The sequence below is a fragment of the Etheostoma spectabile genome, chromosome 1 (genome assembly GCF_008692095.1).
Source record: "Etheostoma spectabile isolate EspeVRDwgs_2016 chromosome 1, UIUC_Espe_1.0, whole genome shotgun sequence".
Classification (NCBI taxonomy): domain Eukaryota; kingdom Metazoa; phylum Chordata; class Actinopteri; order Perciformes; family Percidae; genus Etheostoma; species Etheostoma spectabile.
In genome coordinates this window covers 4,923,388-4,943,088 of record NC_045733.1, presented here as the reverse complement: position 1 = coordinate 4,943,088, position 19,701 = coordinate 4,923,388, and the positions used below count along the sequence as shown (strand labels likewise).

The 19,701-nt window shown below is 39.5% G+C and overlaps 1 protein-coding gene and 1 long non-coding RNA gene across 3 annotated transcripts; one reads left to right on the top strand and one right to left on the bottom strand.

Moving 5' to 3' along the window:
• Positions 1 to 366: 366 nt before the first annotated feature.
• On the bottom strand, positions 367 to 4,261 carry foxf1 (forkhead box F1). The gene is made up of 2 exons (XM_032535175.1): positions 2,946 to 4,261; positions 367 to 1,749 (listed from the first exon to the last, which is right to left on the bottom strand). The coding sequence occupies exons 1-2, from the start codon at positions 3,922 to 3,924 to the stop codon at positions 1,586 to 1,588; spliced, it is 1,143 nt and encodes a 380-aa protein (XP_032391066.1). The 5' UTR covers positions 3,925 to 4,261; the 3' UTR covers positions 367 to 1,585.
• Positions 4,262 to 4,751: 490 nt separating this feature from the next.
• On the top strand, positions 4,752 to 19,221 carry LOC116703187 (uncharacterized). Of its 2 annotated transcripts, none has more exons than XR_004335433.1 (3): positions 4,752 to 5,103; positions 14,594 to 14,789; positions 17,672 to 19,221. It is a non-coding gene; the product is annotated as an uncharacterized LOC116703187 (long non-coding RNA). The 2 variants fall into 2 exon arrangements; XR_004335483.1 differs by lacking the exon at positions 17,672 to 19,221 and adding an exon at positions 14,939 to 15,119.
• Positions 19,222 to 19,701: the final 480 nt, after the last annotated feature.

Below are 19,701 nucleotides of genomic sequence, written 5' to 3'. Positions count from 1 at the left end.
TAAATAATTAAACCTACCAAAGCTTTTCACCTTGTAAGCTAACGCGGTTGAGATTTCGGCCTCTGAATTGTTACGCCTTAATTTCTTTCTGCAGACACTTGTTACATAGAGGGCATAAAACAACTGTCCTTTAAAACCATTTATTTAAAATCTATAATCAATCATTGTTTGGTGGAAAATCAGATTTGTTCATTTAATGTCAGTTTACAATAACAGGCATGACCTGCTCCTGCCAGATGAAAACAGACTGTTGGTTAAACTGTTCGACTTTGGCCTCAATCATGAACTGCATTATAACAAGACAACACTGTGATATCCCTGGAACATTTTTCTGTTGCGCTACTGTAGTACTAGTGTGGACCTTTTTATATGCATATTATGCTTTAATTTCTTTTTCTTCGGTATCACCAAAGAGTATATTTAAAGCCATGTGAACTCAGTTTACCCACCTTTTTAGTTGATTAATTAATTGCAAGCCATGTGTTAGAAACCTAGTATAAATAGTGTGATGCTTAAAAAAAAAAAGCAGACATTGCTCCACTCTTTAAATACTACTTATTTGGGGTTGATTGTGTAATAGTGATCACCAACATGAGATTTACAGTTTTGGTGAGATATTTGTATTGTCTCCGAAAATTGGCATGAATTATGGGTGTGTGATGAAATCAATTTTTGGGGGTGGATTTAGGCTTAAACAGCCCAACAGATATATTTTTAATTCTTACAAATGATTTGTTGTATAACCTAAAGATTGGCCCTCATTGATGGAACCTTGCTAATTTTCCTAACATTATATAAGTATACAGTGCTGAAAGTAATGGTCTACATATATCTAACACAGACGACATAACAGTGCTTACAATATATCCTCAATTTCATTTTAAAACAAATAATAAGCGTTCTGACAAATATTGCCAATACAGAATATACGTCCTTGGCCAATTCGCCTGAAATTAAAATATGTAGGCCTACAGAATAAATAAAAAGACGCGCTAGGCTATTCAAAAAGTGCCTTCATCGTTTTTACATAGTATATACGGACATGTTTATGTGATGTCCATAATTGTTCATTTAAAAATTCAACGCTGGTATGAAAGTCCAAAAAAGAAAAAAGAGCCTCAGTCTAATTTGTCAAAGTAAATAAAAGTATGTATAAACTTCAGACGGGGAAAATGGACGTGTGCATTTTTACATTGGCCTACTAAAACAAGAAGAATAAACATTAAAGTGTGAAGTGGTAGTCATCCGCTCTGCAGGACTAAGTACCAGACAGCAGCAGGGTTTTGTATACCCAGTCTTTACCCCGCTGATCGATGTTGATGGCATGAAAAAGTTGGTTTTTATTATTATTATTAATATTATTATGTTGTTGCTTTGTGATTGGCCTGTCTCCGTGTCTTTGTCGATATGTGAAACTGTACAGAAAAGTAGTCCGGTCTACTTGAAGCAGTGAGTGCTCTCCACGGGCCGGGCCCCTGTGTCTCTCAGTGGTTATTTTACTCGTTTGTTCTCAGTTCAGTTCACCCTGCTGCATGGCTCAAGTCTGTGACACCGTCCTCTGGTCTGCAGGTTGTCCGTGGGGGCATCACATAACGCAGGGCTTGATGTCCTGGTAGGAGACCTGTTGGTGGTGGTAGTACGAGCTGCTGCTCGGTGAGTGCATCGCTGAGGACGTCATGGCGTTGAACGAGAAGACGAACTCCTTCCGGTCACACATGCTTGGAGACTGGGAATGGTACCGAGGAATACCTGCGAAAAGCATTTGAAAATATAGATTTAAAAACAATGACAATATGTGACTACGCAAGTACGTTTAATGAGTCTTTTTGACCATTTCTCACAAATGTTTGAAAAAATCATCTAAAACAATAGCATGATTACGACTGTTATAGGCTATAAATACTTTCTGTAGGCTTTAATTGTCAATTATCGATGATAGACATATCTTCTTAGAGCAGTCATAGCCTTGATTTTACTTTGATGTATCCGTTAGTAATAAAAGTAGGCTATAATAGAAAGTATATAATTATCATTTATTAAAAAACAAATGTTAATTTAAAAGGAGTATCTATCCTAATGCTGGTGTTTTTTACACATCTTTTCACCATTTTGTTTAGTGAAAGGAAGCCCATCGAACCTTTTAAAGATAATTGATTATATATTGTCTTTAAAATAAAGATACATTAAAGGCTATTTAATTTGTAGAGGACATATATAGAGCTATAGTTTCTAGTTTTTCTAACTTTATTCCTCACAGACACAGAGTCCATTTAGCAAGCGTGATTAGGATTGTCAAAAAGTGGAGGCGGGCTTGCAGGGCTAATTGACAGTGGCCCTTTGCACGCCAGTCCCGGAGGACTCAGGGCCTCTAGGCAAGGCAGGCTGGTCCCGACCGGGCTTGTTTTTCTTACCCAGAGATTGGCACGACTCTAAACTGTCCCGGCAGACTCTCTTTTTTTATCACTTCCAGAAATTGGAACGGTGCGAGTCTGAAACCCCTTGGTTATCTGGGTTTTATTTGAGTTCTCTGTTTCAATTGGAGCAGGACAGTAATGAAGCTTTCATTTTCGTGAGAGGAAATACGTGGTTTCTTTTAGTTGCATCATTTTCCTTAATGGGCTGGCTTGAATTGAATTATTCTTCCGTTTTGTGCAATAGAGACATCAGATGGGTTTATTGACAGCGAAATAAACGCATTCAAATAAGGTAGAGGCTGTTCGTTATTTCCATTACGCCCACGTTTGGCATAAGACCATATCCGTGACCCATGCGTAGGCTATTGTTTAGACCGTCTGGTAATTAAGATTAAAAGTTTGGAATTTCTAAATATTCCTGCATCATCTTTCTTCCTACGATCTACTTCTCCCCACTTGTTTTCTTTATAAAATGATACAGTTTTAAACATGTTACAGTTTTTTGAAGTGGATAAATTCCATTGAGCTTACCTTGTAAATCTGTAGTGCTGTGCCCGTTCTGGTGCAGGTAAGATTGGTCTAGTGAATGTGTGGGCAAGCTTGGCTGCAGCGAGTTTGCCCCTGGATTACAAGGAGACAGAGGCTGCTGCTTTATGTAGGAGGCCCCGTTATTCAGCGACGCCGAGGGGGCCGGAGCCCACGCCGAGGCTGAGCTCGAGTAGACGGGGTGAGGCTCCATGACTCCTCCGCTGGTGAGCAGAGGCGAGGCGGAATTGTCGTGGTGGGGGTAATCACTGCCAGTGGATCCTGTACAACTTCCCATGTATGAATGTCCACCGTTGGTCGACAAGTGTGACATGGTGTGCCCGGACAGACCCATCCCTTCCATGTTACCTGACAAGTGTCCATTCATCATCCCAATCCCACTGTCCAGAGACAAGCCGTTGGGCGGGCATGAAAGGCCCCCGCCGCTCCCTTGGAAGTTGTAGGACTCGGGGATATGGTTGAATCCCAGGCCGTTCATCATGCTGTACATGGGCTTCAGCGCCTGGCACTTGCGCCTAAAACCCCTGGGTCTCCTTCTAAAGGAGCCTTCCTCAAACATAAACTCACTAGCCGGGTCGATAGTCCAGTAGTGGCCCTTCCCTGGCCGGCCGAGGCCCTTGGGCAGCTTAATGAAGCACTCGTTCAGAGACAAGTTGTGACGCACGGAGTTCTTCCAACCCTGGTATGAGCCCCTAAAAAACGGGAAGCGGCTCTGCAGGAATTGGTATATTTCACTGAGCGTCAGTCGCTTGGTTGGAGAGCTCTGGATTGCCATGACTATTAAAGCAATGTATGAATATGGGGGCTTCTCTGGTCTCCGGATGCCTGCGTTTGTCTTTTTGGTTTTCGTAGTGGAGGAGGCGGTTTCCATCACCGCCGTCTGTCCGTGCGGCTTCTCCGGGGCAGACATCGGGCTGCTCTGGGCAGGAGTCTGCGCTGGGGGCTGCTGGACCTCTGCCGTCATTAGTTAAATTTAGTCTTCGAGATAGCAAACAAAAAAGGTTGCTTTCCACCTTTCCAACTATAAAAACTACACAATTGAATACTGATTCGCTGACATAAAGAGCAAAAAATGTAACCTTATAGGCAAACTTAACGCACGAGCCAAAGGCGAGGCTGTCTTCTTTACTCTGACTTCTTCCTTTTGATTCAGTCCTGCAGCAGTCTGAAGCCGTACCGCCTTGTAGGCAGCGTCCGAAATGGGATAAGGAGCAGAACAGGAGCCGTTTTCCACTTCAGTTGGTGTGTTGTCTTGCGTCCGAGGAGCTCACTTTTTACTTATCTGTTGCCATCAGCGCATTGGAAGCTGGATGTCTTGGCCATCCTAATGTTAAGACCCGCCCAGTTCCCTCCTACTCCAGTGGTGGGCTTAAGCATGCACATCTGTGTGCGTTCACTTTTCAGGGAAATGTTTTTTTCCCCTTCTTTATATTGAAATAGGGAATATATCTATCGTATAGCTTTTACGCTGTAGAGCGACATTTAAATGGCTTCTTAGTATTATATGATCACACACTGATAACTACACTGGATGGGGCCTTAAGATCGCCTACAAATGTAGCCTGTTTTTTAAATATTATTTTATTTTTAACACTAAATATTGATGAAAGTAATATAAACTGTGTAGATTCATAAGCCTGCAGTGCAAACATTATCTCTCAATGTCAGGCCACACGCCTTGATGCACCAGTACGGTACATGGGTCACGTGTCCATTATTAGGCTATTAAACTAAATATTTTATAAAACATTTTTAGTGCACAAAAAAATTATCGACAAGAGAATATGCCCTTCTTATTCAAAACCACCCTTCTGATTTCTGTAAAAGATAGACAGGAACATGGGCAGGATGTTTATACAGCAAAATGTAAACATTTTCCCTGGCCTCCTTTAAATAAAAATCAAGCAAAAGCCCCGGTAGATCAGCTAATACTCAATCTGATGCGATATGCCCGTCTGTTCGCGGCGTCCTGTGTAGATGTTGAACGTTTTTTTACATGAATATTGTTTGTGTAATGCAGTCATAATATTTATGCAGGGACGCAGGAGGAGTGAGCTGGAAGCTCTGCCGAGCTGTGAGCAGAGAAACTCGGACGGGGACTTGAGATCGACTCCTGCAGGCATTGTATGATCCAGGGATAAAGGTAAAGTGGAGTTTACACTTTTCAGTCAGAATATCACCAGCAGAACTTTGGCCGGTTTAATTAGTGCCGCATTTGATCTTTAGTTTGTTTTATGTGACATGATAGTGTATAGGTTAATTAGAAAAATGAAACCTAAAATATGCCTTAAACCTTTTGCTTTAACTGAGTTGTAATTCACTCAGAGGAAGATGCGCACCAGTTTGTTTTATCCTATTTGTTGTGTTTCCAAAGTCGGAATGTTTAATTATAGTTCTTGTCACTGCCTTTGTGAGCGAGAGCTATACTGAAAGACGATCAGTCCATAACCTAAAACTGTTGACAGTAGATTGCTTATTGTTCCCTGGAGATCTCAATATCGGCAGCCTGCAACCTTGTGCCTCTCCATATGGTTCAGTTAGTTGTGCTTCTGTTCTCTGCCGGCGTTACAGTGTCTAGTGGAGGCTTATGACTGTTAGTTTTAACACAGAAGAAAATCAACACCGGAGAGAAAATAGTGGATAAACATATTTGCCTTCTACGTAGAACCTGAGAATGTTGGAGACTGTGTTACCTGTGCGTAAAGGTCACCGGTAGTATTTTTTTCCCTGTAAAATAGTAAAGCAGCATGTTCACAAGTTCAATTTGAGAAAATATTTAAAACAAATTTCGATGTTTAACTCACGCAATCAATGGTTAATTGATGTCCGGTCTCTTTTTTGTTTTAGGCGAGAAAACAATTAATTGTCAAATTCTCATTGTCAACTCAAAGGTGACAGACGTGCCACTGTTAGTTTTTGCTGTTGCAGGGGACATTTAGAGCCATGGATAAATGAATGTAAGTATTGTTTTAACCGGTGCCTGCTCGGCCACTCGCCTGGGGTGAGGGCCACACATTTATCAGGTTAGCGGACCACCCAGCGCGCACCAGGGGCAGGCGCGCTCCCGTCCTCTCTCTGCCCACTGCATTTAATTACCGCTGATGACTTCATTCCATTAGAGCGTCCCCCCCCCAACACGCTCATTTTCCCTATGTCACATTATTCTTTCTTTGTTAAATATCGGCTATAATTATATATATATATATATATATATAATATATATATATATATATATATATATATATATATATATATATATATTATCTTGCATGTTATTCCAAAACCAGTGGTGTTTACGCAAACCGTCAGTGGATGCGCTACTCCCCCACCACATTCTTCTTTCACCAATAAAAAGCTCCAGAATCTGTTATTTTGTATTACCTGTAAGATCCTAATGCAGTTTAATGTTCAATAATGGTAATACAGTAATTTAACGGTAATACATAGGCTATAATAACATCATGTACCCTACTTCTGTACATATTTAGAAAATGGGATTTGAGAACATTTTACAGGTAATTTTAACGTATTTTTTAAATATTATTTTATGTATATATATATATATATTTATATATAAGGATACTTGCTGTAACCGCGTCAATGGCCGATTGTGTTCGTCATTGCTGAGGCTTGCGTCCCGAGGTCAGAGCTTCCCTGTTGCTCCATCGCAGACGAAGTCATGCTCTTTTCCATGACGTCCCATCTTGAAATATTTGACAGCGCTGCATCCTCAGGAATGCTTGGCCACTTAGGGGTAGGTACACCGCAGAGTGCACAGTCCTGACAGGCTTTCCGGACTGTCTTACCGTTATTTAGTGCACTGAAACCAAATTTGGACCCTTCAAAATCACGCTTTTGCAAAGTTGGCCACACACACGGCCTATTTGGTTTCTTATTGGTGACATTGTTCCGCCAGTCAAATATTGTACAATGGCGCACTCCATATACAAGCCAACAAATATAATTTAGGCCCTGTTCTTGTACAAACTATTATTATCAGACAGAATACTTTAATATTTACAGTAGGCTACATTCAGTTTTGTCTTCTAGCACTTTTTTGAGAATTAGTTTCATCATCGCACCATTACAATTTTGATATTACAGACTGTGTTATCCCAGACACTACACGGCCACACTGTGCTGAACCATTTGAGCAAGTCACGACATGGCTAACTTAACGACTTGGCTAAATATTGCTTATTCATACCAATTAGGCAAATACACCCAGCGCATTGCAAATCCAACAGCTGCAGCGGTCAGCAGTGTAATTTGATTTGGCATCACAGAATCAGGTTATGTTGTTGAGACGTGGCCCGATTCGAAGTGACGCAGATCATTTTAAGTGTCAAATTTATAGAATACATTTTCTTTACCAACAATCATTGTTGATAAATCAAGCAGTTCTTTCCTCGGAGGGCCGCAGAGGGTCACCGAGAGGCTGCAGATGCTTACGGACTATCAGAGTGATCGATCAACAGGCCGTAAACTCATCAAACTTGAACTTGAATCAGGTTCAAAGTAAAACTTAGACTATGTATAAAATATGGTTACAGGAGGGCAAACAAATTTCCTAAATTAAATGTGTAACTTCTTCATAGTGCATGCGTTTGATGTCATGGGTCAAAAACTGTTGTCTTGAACTTACATAGAGAGAAAAATTAAAAACATGTTTTAAATAGGCCTTTTATTCATAATTAGTTAATATATATATATATATATATATATATATATATAATATATATTATATAAAAATACCATATATAAAAAATACCATAAATGATTGTACAAATTACAAATCAGAGGGCCTGATTATAGTTTTTCAGTTAATTACCAGAATTGAATTTTTTTTATTTGACATACAGTATATCCTAGTTTTCTCATATTATAGAAGTAGTGTGAAGAACAAACATGTAAATAATATAGGCTTAACTCTTACATGCACACATATGAGCTGTCTTTGCGCAGAAATATACCCAACACAAACACTGCGTTTTAAAATAAACGTGTTTATCTCGTCATATATTAGGGATTTTAAATGAAAAAAATGTTTATATATATGTGTATGCATATATATATATAATATAACATTTGTTCTATCTATCTATCTATCTATCTATCTATCTATCTATCTATCTATCTATCTATCTATCTATCTATCTATCTATCTATCTATCTATCTATCTATCTTTATAATAGATTATTTTATGATGAAACTATTATGCTTATGAAATTATTTTATTGCACATTTTGAGACCTTTTACTGCCTCCGACGTTTTGTCAAATAATTGATATATCCTAATTGGTTGGCTCTGTCTTAGTGTCGCCTGCAGTTCACTCAGCATTGTCGCTTTAATTGAAAACAGTGTAAAGTCGAGGTGGGTACCCCCTCATCACTTTCTCTGCGCTGTAGGTGGCCGTGTATATTTTCGTTTAAGTGGTGTTTATGTGAACGAGAAAGCACGGGATTGCTAGCAGACCGCTGATTGCGCGCATTGCGTCTCTACATGGATCTGAAGTGTATTTGATGGGCACCACCCTCTCCGGTAATCAGCTGCAGCAGAAGTGCGCGCGATGACTTTTTAATTTTCCTGGCGAGATATCTGCTCCTTGCCGTGCTGTGTGTGTGGATAGGCTAAGGAAAGTAGTCCCTTGGCACATCATCCTTTACAGAATAGATCGATTGATGAAATGTTTGTGTTACTTTTCACAACAATTGCTAAGCAATGACAATGCTCGAAACCGGCCTATGGGATCAAACATCCGCCCTGCTGAAGTGTCCTTGGGCATGACACTGAGTCCATTTAAACCTACATGGCATTGCGGACAACGCAGTCTGACTCAATAGTATAAACGAAATATCAATTCATATTTCAAATCCGTGCGTCGTGTTGCAGTTGTTACAGTCTGATGGGAATTGTAAGGCGTTTATTAATTTGATGTCAGATACATTTAGTTCACTGCTGTTATCCTTCGTCGCATTTCATGTTAAAAAAAGCCTTACCCGTGATTCAAATAATTTAACACATTTTATAATGTAGGGTGGCCAATACAAACTGTCCATATTTCAGACTGATTTTTCCTAAACGTATTGGGACTGGGTGGGTTACATATCGAATAATCATTTTATACATTAGAGTACATTTATTTTGTATCATTGTTAGTGTAATAACTAAATAGTTCTATTCTAGTCTTTATCGTTGGCTGGTGGCATGCAAGTGACAGCTGTCTGCTGCACCTGCAGCAACAGATACGGAGCTATCAATTGCGCACTTCAGCGATGATTCATAAATGAAATTCGTTGTTGATGTTTGAATATGGCAGACCTTAATGCAATTGTTGCACGTTAACCTTGAATATTAGTAATTTAATTTATCATTGAATTTTTTCAAACCTCATTAGGATCTTCTATAGCAGAGGCAACAAACCTATCAGTGTGCAACGTTTAACATCATCTATTTCGAGGTTTGTATCTTGGATCTTGCAGCATTTGGCACAAAGTAGGCCCATTTACTTTTTGTTCAAAACGGCTAAAGCTCTGCAGATAGGGAGCTCATTACGCCGAAATACATGAGTCATTGGTACGTTATTGTGAGAACCCCGGCCTACTCAATAAAACTTCACATCGCCTTCCCGCAATAGTCCCTAGTGTGCTATATCGTCAAATAAAGCTTAGCCCACTCACATCAGACTGCCTTTTTCTTATTTAAGTATTCACTGGTCTGTCGCATGTTAAAGCAGATTTAGTTTTGCTTTCTGATAACTGCAGAAAAGGTCCCTTTCAGACAATGATGACAGAATAAAGGCATAGGCTATGTAAAATTCTTTCTGGTTTATGTTCTGATCATAGGCAGCACCACATACTTTGACATGAAGGACAGCTGTGTGGAGGATTTGGCACGTCCAGAGGTTTTACACATTCCAAACTGTCCAAATGTGGTTAGCACTTGCAGAAGAAATGCTCTACAATTTTCAATACCTGTTCGTAGCAAGTTGGCATTCTAGCAAGTTGACAAGCTGTTTTCTGTGTGAAACTGGACAAAACACACAAAGCATAAAAAAACATTTTTTAAAACAACGAAAATAGGAGCATATGTTATCTACTTCGAGGTAAGATTTGGTTTAAAGCATGAAAAAAAATGTGTATGTAATGTATGGTTGATAGACAGTTTGTCTTATGTATTCATTCTCAATCCATGCAGCAAAATTATATGAATGATTTAGATTAATAGATTAGAAATAGTTAACCATTATTCCTGAGTATTTTAAAGTGGAAATTAGTGCTTGGGGATTTTTAGGTTGTCTGGTTTGTTGAAAACCTCTAAGATATTTATGAAGAAAGAAAAAAATATTATAAACAAAAAAATATTATAAATAAGTTAATTATATAGACACCAAGTCATTTTGACTAAATACTATATTCCCTAAAGTTTCAGTTTTCACTCACAGTTGTTTTTGTGTGTGGTCTTCAAATCTGCTTTGACCTGAATGTGTATAAGTAAAATATTGGATATTTTAATTTAAAAACAAACGTTTCATTTTTAATTTACTAAGATGCTCTCAGACTGCTGAATAATTGGATTACAGATTTTTTAAGGAATGACTTTACATTATTTCTAATCTCTAACTCTAATCTCTTTGATTGTAGAATTTCCTGATGAAATATTAATCAAATAAACCCTTCTTTTAAAATCTAATACAGGCTTCAGTTATTATAAACTCATAAACATAATTAAAACTTAAAACTTTGGTTGCAGTTGGAGTCACGTGATCGGCTAGACTGAGATGGCGGCATAAGGTGTAGCTCCTCCTGGCCCAAATTTGTCAAATAGTCGTTTTATATGGTTCCAACTTCGATACCTTATCACTTTGTGCTCGTTAGTTACTTGAAGCAGAATGGCAAACAAGAACAGCGCAGCGATACGGACGCCATTGCAGAGGCATTGCTAGAGAAACAGAAAAGCTACCTCGAGCAACGTTTTTCTCAGATCCAGTCTCAGATTCAACAGATGGGCCTAGACAGCACCATAAGCTAACTGCTATCTATGCTAAGCTAGCATCAGACTGTGTTTCTGAATGCTATATAGACCTAGCTTAAAATATATAAATGCATATGAAACTATTATCAAAACCCACGCAATCAACATAGAAACACTTGCAGATGGCATCTTGGAAGTTTGTGATCAATACTGTATGGTGATGTAACCAAGTGGTGTCCCATTTCATAGAGGTATGTTTTCACCCCTAGCCAAGGGCTAGGGGTAAGGGGTAAGGGGTAGGGGTAAGATGGAGAAATGGGATTCAGCCATAGTCTACTCTCCATAGATTAGCTCGGCCACTGCTAGGCTAGAGTTTCCTTTCCAAGGTGTTTTGTGCTTTTCTTTTCCTGTTGATGGGAAATGCATTTATTCTGATTTAGTGTGGAACCAGTTGCTGTTGCAACCAAGTATTTATAGGCTAGTGTTCCATTTTTGCTGCCCCGTATCCAATCTTGATCACAGACCTACTTTAGATGTTAACTCTTGGCTATGTTTCCCACCTTCTCTCCCTTCTGTATCAATGTCTCGTCTGTTGTTATGTGTTTTACATGTTTTGTGTGTTGAGGGACTTAACTTTAGATGCACTGTTATTAGGATTTAGAAAAATGAAAGGCAGTAGCAAAATCCACATGTACTTTCATTTAGAATGCAGACTGAATGTTCCTCATAAACGAGCCGGCACTCTGGGCTTACTAAGAAAGAGAAATGTTGACATTGCATTATTACAAGAGACTCATTTACTGCAGGTGGATGTCGGCCATTTAGACAATAGATTCTATCACACATTCTCATCAGCAAGCTCAAAAACAAAAGGCGTGGCCATTGTTGTCAATCGGAATCTCCCCCTAAATGTTATGCAATTTTTTGGGAACAGTTGGACCCTTTCCTTCTTGACAAGATTAACTTCTTATTGAAAAGGTTGAATTCTCAAGGAATTTTATCACAGCCTTAATTTCCTTACTACTGAAAAAGGATAAGGACCCGACAAAGTGTTCTAGCTATCGACCTCTGAGCCTGCTTAACGCTGACGTAAAAATCTTTGCAAAGGTCTTAGCCCGCCGTTTGGAGTCCCATATATCAAAATTAGTGAACCCTGACCGAACAGGATTCATAAAAACAAGATATCAGCAGATGATGTTAGACGCCTTCTTCACATTGTTGATGCAGCAGAGGACAGTAAGACTCCAGTGTCACTTTTCTCTCTTGATGCAATGAAAGACTTTGACAGACTTGAGTGGCCATTTTTATGGTCAGTCTTAGAGGTGATGGACTTTGGCATGATTAAAGCTTTGTATTCTAATTCCTCAGCCCGAGTCTTAACTGGACGCACCTCCTCCTTTTTATTTTTCAGTTTCTAGATCCTCACACCAAACCTGCCCCTTGAGTCCTGCTTTATTTGTCCTCTCTCTAGATCCGCTGGCTCAAGCCATTTGCCAATCGATTATGGTGTCACCAACACACATCCCCATACACAGCATCACGTCTCATTATTTGTGGACAATGTTTTGGTCTTTTTAGAAAACCCATCTCAGTTTCTTCCTTACCTTCTATCTATGCGAGACGTATGGAAGCTTATCAGGCTTAAAATTAACTGGTCAAAGTCTGCACTACTTCATTTAAATCCACTCTGCCCACAACTTAACCATCTCTGATAACATCCCCATTGTTAAGGAGTTTAATTATTGAGGCATTGAGGTCTTCCCCTGCTTAAACCAGATTATTAACATAACTATTCTGTTGCCTGAAACGTTTTGAAAAACATGAAAAAATGGATGGGTGTCCTATGTCGATTCAAGCCCACATCTCAGTGGTTAAAACGAATGTTTTACCCATAATTAATTTTGTGAGTTCTATGATACCTCTCTCCTCTCCTGCTGGCTATTGATGTAAATTTAGAATCAGCAGTATCTAAACTTGTCTGGAAAGGCAAGCGGCCGCGATTAAAGATGTCTACTCAACAGAGAAGATAAGAGGATAGTGGCCTCTCAGTTCCCAAATTCAAATACTATTTCTGGTCCTTTTTCTTGAGGCCCCTTCTTACCTGGTTTATTCTAGATACATCTGTTTGCTGGCGTACCTTAGAAGATGCCATGACAGCCTTGGTCACTCCAAGACATTCTTTTTGCCAATGTTTCCAACCAACAGTGGCAACCACGCTTTGGCCCCATTATCTCACATCTTATCAAGACTTGGAGATTAGTTAAAACATGCTGCGGTGTGGCTTGTAACTGGCACACTTTTCCCCCTATGTCCAATAATATAGCACTCCTGATTGGTGGGAGGCCAATAACAGCCCCACAGTGGGAACAAAGGGGAGTTTGTTGTTTAAAACACATCTTTAGCGAGGTTGGCTTGTTACCATTCTCTGACTTGCAGAAAACGTTAGATCTACCATGTTCCTGTTTTTCTTTTAACTGCAGTTAAGGTTGGCAGAGGCCTTTGCCCATTCATCCTATTCAGAAGTTATTTACTGTGCAGCCTAAAAACTGTGGTAGGGTGTCTATAGGCTTTATTAGTTATTGATGGTATCTGGCCGCTCTGACCTTCCTATTGAGAAAATCTGGGCATGTGATTGCCCAGACCTGGGTATTGATCTCTACTGGCATGATGTATGGTCTAACATTCCAGAAGTATCTCACAATCCAGACCATCAGCAAATTTACTACAATTCCATTCATAGGAAATATCTCACTCCTGTGAAAATGCACCACATGAAAATAATTAACAGCCCTTTGTGCACTTTCTGCCCAATTGAAGCACAAGACACATAGCTACGCATGTTCTGGCAGTGTGCTCTAGTTGGTCAGTTCTGGAACAACATTGCATCAAAAATCTCCTCCTTGTTAAATGTGACTGTGCCTGTTACTGTTAAGGTCTTGATTCTGAATGACCTGTCAGCCTTTCAGCTCTCTGGGACTCAGAAACGTGCTGTGTTTGCTGGACTTACAGCTGCAAAGAGGATGACGGCGACCCGTTGGAAAACACCACACGACCTGTCTATTCGCACGTGGACCATTTCCTACCTGGATGTTGTCTATTTGGAACTGTCCACGGCGTGGAAAAATGGTGCCCCAGGGATGACTCTGGACACATGGCGGTGCATTGTTGACTCTGTGAGGTGTGACCTCTAACTTACGCAGGTGTTGGTCCCTTGTCTTGTGCCTGTCTGTGTGTGTGTGTCTGTTTCTGTGTGTGTTGTTTTGTCTCTCCCTCCCGTCTGTCCTCTGTTTACTTATTCTTTGCAAAAATATTATAATATATATATATTTTGTTGGCCCTGGAATTAGTTCTTGTCTCAGTATATTGTTTGTAATTGTTTGTCACTGACTCTTTCTTAAATATGTTAAAAAAAAAAGATTGACACAAAAAAAAACGTTGGTTGCATGTTGAGTTAAAGCAGCCAGAATTTCTGCTCACTTCTAGCGTAACTACAGCTGTAGTACTGAAGTGCTGATAATTAATGTGGATTAAAAAAATATATTGTGCATCCAGTTTTTTATTTTCAGAAAAAGTCCCGTTAAAACACATTCAAATGTTCCACTAAATGCTTCATACACCGCTTTACCTCTCCTCTCTTCGTTACTGCGGCCTTTCTAGGAACATTCAGTCCCACACAATGAGTGGGAGCCTGTTTGGTGCCCCACCCTGCAGCCTACACCTCTCAGGGCCGCTCCACCATGGTCTGTCTGATGCAGGGAGAGACATCAATAATAAGAGCTGAAGCAGAAACCACAATGGAGAACACAAAAGAGAGAGGGAGGGCAGACACAGGCCACAACCGGCTCTGCTGCAGGTTAGCTCCTTTGATACAGCCTTAATGGCAGTTTGATGGGTGCACATGGGGAGACATGGGTTTATACGTATGTGTTTACATGCGCGTTTACATAATATCTATGGTGTTTACGTACAGCCCACTTATTCTTTTTTTTCTGTACTCTGAAGGGGGATTTTCCTGTGGCAAGCTGCTTCGGAAAAAGCAATTAAGAATTCCCAAACAGTACACCACAATGGGAGATATCATTTGTGCAATGTGTGTTCCATGTCCCTCACAGTTTTTTGTCTTGACTGGCTTGGCTATTTTTAATCTGTGCACAACCGAACCCACCTACAGACAAACCACAAATTGAATGAAGGGGAGGGGAATGAGTGGACATAGTAATTGCCTATTGTGGAGTTCAAACTCCTCTGTTCTGCCATAAACAGCTTTGGTATATCACAACTTGATACCCAGCGCTCCAGTCAGTTTGAAATTAGGGCATATCCTCATTGTCTGTGGGAACCCAAAGCCAGGCAGTGGTTGGAATCAGTCAGGAATGCTTTGGGATGGTAACTGGATTCAGTTGTAATGCTCAACTATCCACAGTGGAACCCTGGGGTGGGAAAAAGGCCGAGAGCATTTCCTGAGTGGAGGGGGGTCCCAGTGAAGCATCACATGTATGGGCATCATGTGACAGTGATCCTGCCAGTTTTTAGCCTATGATCCCAAGTGAAGAAAAGAGTGGAGAAGGAGTACAGCTGTGTGGGCGGTGTGGTGGGTGCTTTAGGCTGTGCCAGGGAAAGGAAAGGACAGGGAGAGGCACAACTACTGTAGCCTCTGCAATGCAACCTGTTGAAGAAAAGGGGGAGGTCAAAAGTAGTATACTGTAATGCAAAGCTAATGTCTGCATCTGTCTCACAACACGTGAATGTATTTCTAAAGTAGCTGGGCATACACTGAAAGTTGTTTGAAATTGACTATGCTGTTTGTTTGTTTTTCTCATTGTCTGTTGCATCCCGAATGACACTTACTAAAAGAAGTTATGTCATAAACATATGTTTATAACGTTTTTTGACACATTCATGACAGTGTCATGTCACGTAAAGTGTAACCACATTTTTTTCTTCTCTTGACATTTATACTCTACATAAGTATATTTTTTAAGTTTAGCTGCTTACAAAATAACACAAGTGTTTCAACCATGTATAATCAAATAAGAACCTCAATCAAAACAATAAAAACAAAGAAGGTGTAAACTGTGTCTTAAAAAAATATGTATCTGATAATGTTCAGGGGGAAAATAGAGGAAAAACAACAGGAGATTTACATTAACAGTTACATTGGGTAATTTAGCTGATTTCTTTACAATGTAGAAAGCTCTCTTAGCCAATTTGCATGGACCTTCAACGTCAGTTCATCAATTTTCATCTAATATTAACTTCAATAGCATTAGGTCATGAGGTAAAGATAACCCCTGTGCAACATCAACCAAGCTTTACCTGGCACAGCATACCTTATCTGAAACCAATGAAAGGTTATTAAGGATGACCCTTTTTGAACGTCTGAATGTAGAACTTAAAGCTATCTACAATTCTGTGTTATTATTTGTTGGAGTTTTGGAAAATCTGCCTCATTAAAAGTCTTGCTGCTTGGACCACTAGCAGTTTTTGTTCACACTGTGCACACACAAATCACCTGGATTACTTACTAAAGAGAAAATCTTCAGCAGTGAGTTTGATGTCTGTGTGTTTTGATTTGACAGTTATGATTCTGAAAATCAAGTGCCAGGTAAAAATAAATAAAGAGCAGAGGACATTATCTTTTTTTCAGAGCACATTATCTGCTCCTAATGGTAATAATTAATATCCTTCATGCATACAGTATATATCTTATAAAGTTTCTGTCCAAAAAAGGGATGCTCATTGCACTTGATTACAATTAACTAGTAATTTCAACAGAAAAATTTTGCCAACAGTATTGTGAGGAAGACTGTTTTGTTTGTTTGTAATAATAAAGTAACTGTAGGAGGACTCATGTTGGTAAGAGTGTGTTTTTATGTCCCCCCACCTGTTTTTCTGTGCACATGTGCATATGTATGACCATGGCTGACTCATGTGTACATGCTGATTAAAATATTTGAAACTTTGTCTTTACCTTTGGTTTTGGTTTTGGTTTTGTGCTTGCAATGGCTATCTATGGCTGCATGTAATCATGTATCAATGCATATGAGGATGTTGCTGACTAGATATTTGTGTCCAGAGTGACTGGTGCTGGCAGCCGGACATTGCTCCCTTTGGCTTGTGTAAATGTTGTGACGATCTTGGGAGGAATCTTACCCTATAGTTGTCAAATGGCTTTTTATTTCCACCTGCTACTGGCCTCTTTCCGTTGGTCTGCTCTATAACAATGGTGGTAAAAGCTGTGGAGTGCAAAGTGATTGATGTTGGACTGTATTTGGCCCTCCTTCAGACTGGGGCCTGAAAGGAAGTGGCTATTCCTCCCTTCCACCGTGAATACCCGCAATAACATGAGGCGCGAGAGAGCAAAGTGCTGATCAGAACTTTCTTAGACATCCCATTTTAACTAACTAACTATCTAATTAACTATCTAACTAATTAATTAACTAACTAACTAAGTGCCAATTGTAAACAAGGTTTCAACAGTTAAAAAAAACTATTTGCCACTAGAAGAAAACAGAATGAAGTTAATTTATGACACACAATTGATCCTCTCCATCTTGTCTTCAACATCACTCTTTTTCTTGTCCTGTCTGGGGTGAAAAGAGATACAGGCTCATCACAACTGCATTCTTTCCATTTAGCTGAAGAGCAGCATGGCAGAAAAGGTAATCTATCACCAAACTGTCTGTCCTTCTCGCTCCCTATTTCAAACTGTGTTTCTCTTTCTCCTTCCTCCAGGCTGGAGTGGGCAGCCGTGCGGCTTTGGCCACAGGAAGCTGTGAATTCTTTGGAGAATGGAAGATGTCTTATGGGGAGACATGCTGGCCTCCACCCACCCACTCACCACCCCAAAATGACACCTGACCCCTTCATGTGTTTATATCAGACCATGGAAGTGAGAAATAGTGATGAGTCACTCTGGCTGTGTGTTTACACTCCGGAGTCACGCAAGGAAGGAAATCAGCCATGGTCTGCTAAAAGTGGCGAGGTGAGAGAGAATAGCTGCAGTCCCCCAGTGCTGCAGTGATTTACCTCTCAGAGCCACAATATATTTCACGTCATCTCTGCTGTGAGGACTTTAGACCAACAGAAAACAGCAACATTAGCAGCGCTGTGGACTATACTCTGATTGCCGCGAGGGCTAAAAGAAGAGGGAGATACTGAGGATAGGTGTTTGTGCATACATATACTATGTGTATTCAGTCTTATTAGACACACAGTGTCGATCACATACAGTTGCTTTCTAATCACAGCGGGTAAATGTCATAGAATGAAAACCTGTATCTCCACACATCACAGAAAAACAGGGTTTTCATCTTGATGACCACACATTTCACTATCTAATTTGAATTAAAATGTTTTCGGAAACCTTTTTTTGTTAGATACAAGGAGAGGATCCAATTGCACAATTTAATGTAAAAATTAAATCTCTAAAACTGCAGTAACAACTTTTTCACCCAACAGAAATTGTATGTATCCTACCTATTCAGATTTTCTTTATTTTAATTGATATACTTGATATAATTCATAACAAGATTTAAAAAAAAAAAAAAAAAAAAAACTTTGTGGTTACGATTTCCTGCAAAAATAACACCAAGTAATCCAACATTTGAAGCCCCTAACCTAACATGATTATGCAGCGCTTGGTATTTTGTCTGACATTGTGTGTGTCACATATATCCCATCTTATTTTACATAATTATTAGTGTGTATGTGATTAAAAAATGTGAATTTTATGAAAGCAAGCCAGCAATAATCACCCCTAATGATTCCAATGAAATCTGTGTTTGTGCGAAAGATTGCATAAAAATCCCAAATCATACATCATTTTAATGGCTTGGACTGAAACAAAACAGACTTGTCAGATTTTGAACTGAAATCATATTAAAGAGATAGACGTGACGTTTTTAGCATCGTCACCATTTTATATTGACAATAACTGGTGTGCCTTACAGGTAATGCATACTTTATGCATTCAAAAATACAATATTATAAAGAGAATGTTCTCATTGTATTATAAAATGTGTTTATGATATATGTGTGATCTTAGAGTGTTGTATGAACAACACTGGGCACGTGTTGCTGTGTGCTCTAAAGGACTTTATGTGCAATGTATTGTAAGGTGTGTTTACTGTGGCTACAACCAGTGTTTCAACCATAGTGTCATTGTTGTTCTCCACACTGAGCGACTTTAGATTTTAGATTGCACAACTGTTGTTTTCAAGAGACGGCTGTGGTTACTGCAGTTGTGCTCTGTAAATAAAAATGACACTTCATTTCTACCATCATTTCATTGGTGCAAGTAGCTTCATTGCCGACTGTAGTGAGTATCCTGTTGCACACCCCCATACACACCGCCACAATGAGAGAGTCAGCAGCTCTTATTTTGGCTGATCTCTCCTGAATTGTAAGTCCTGTCAGGGCCTTTGATTGATTGTTGTGTTTATCACCATATTATTAAGTAATCAGGCTTCACCACAGCTGGGCCTGAAGCTCCTTAATTCCAGCTAAAGCACACCGCTTCATGCTAATTACATGTTTGACAAAAGTGTTTATTTTTGTAAATTTCTACCAACAAAAAAAAAATGTTGTCAGTGTGTTGTTGTGCGAGTGTGCTGATTCTAGCATTTGTATCCTCTCTGGAACATTTAGTACCAAACTTGTGTTTTTATCTTCATCAGAAAGGTCATGCTTATTCACAAGGACAGTGGAGAGAAAACCATGCGGCATAAACTGCATGTAGAGTGTAATCTGTCCTTTTAATACAT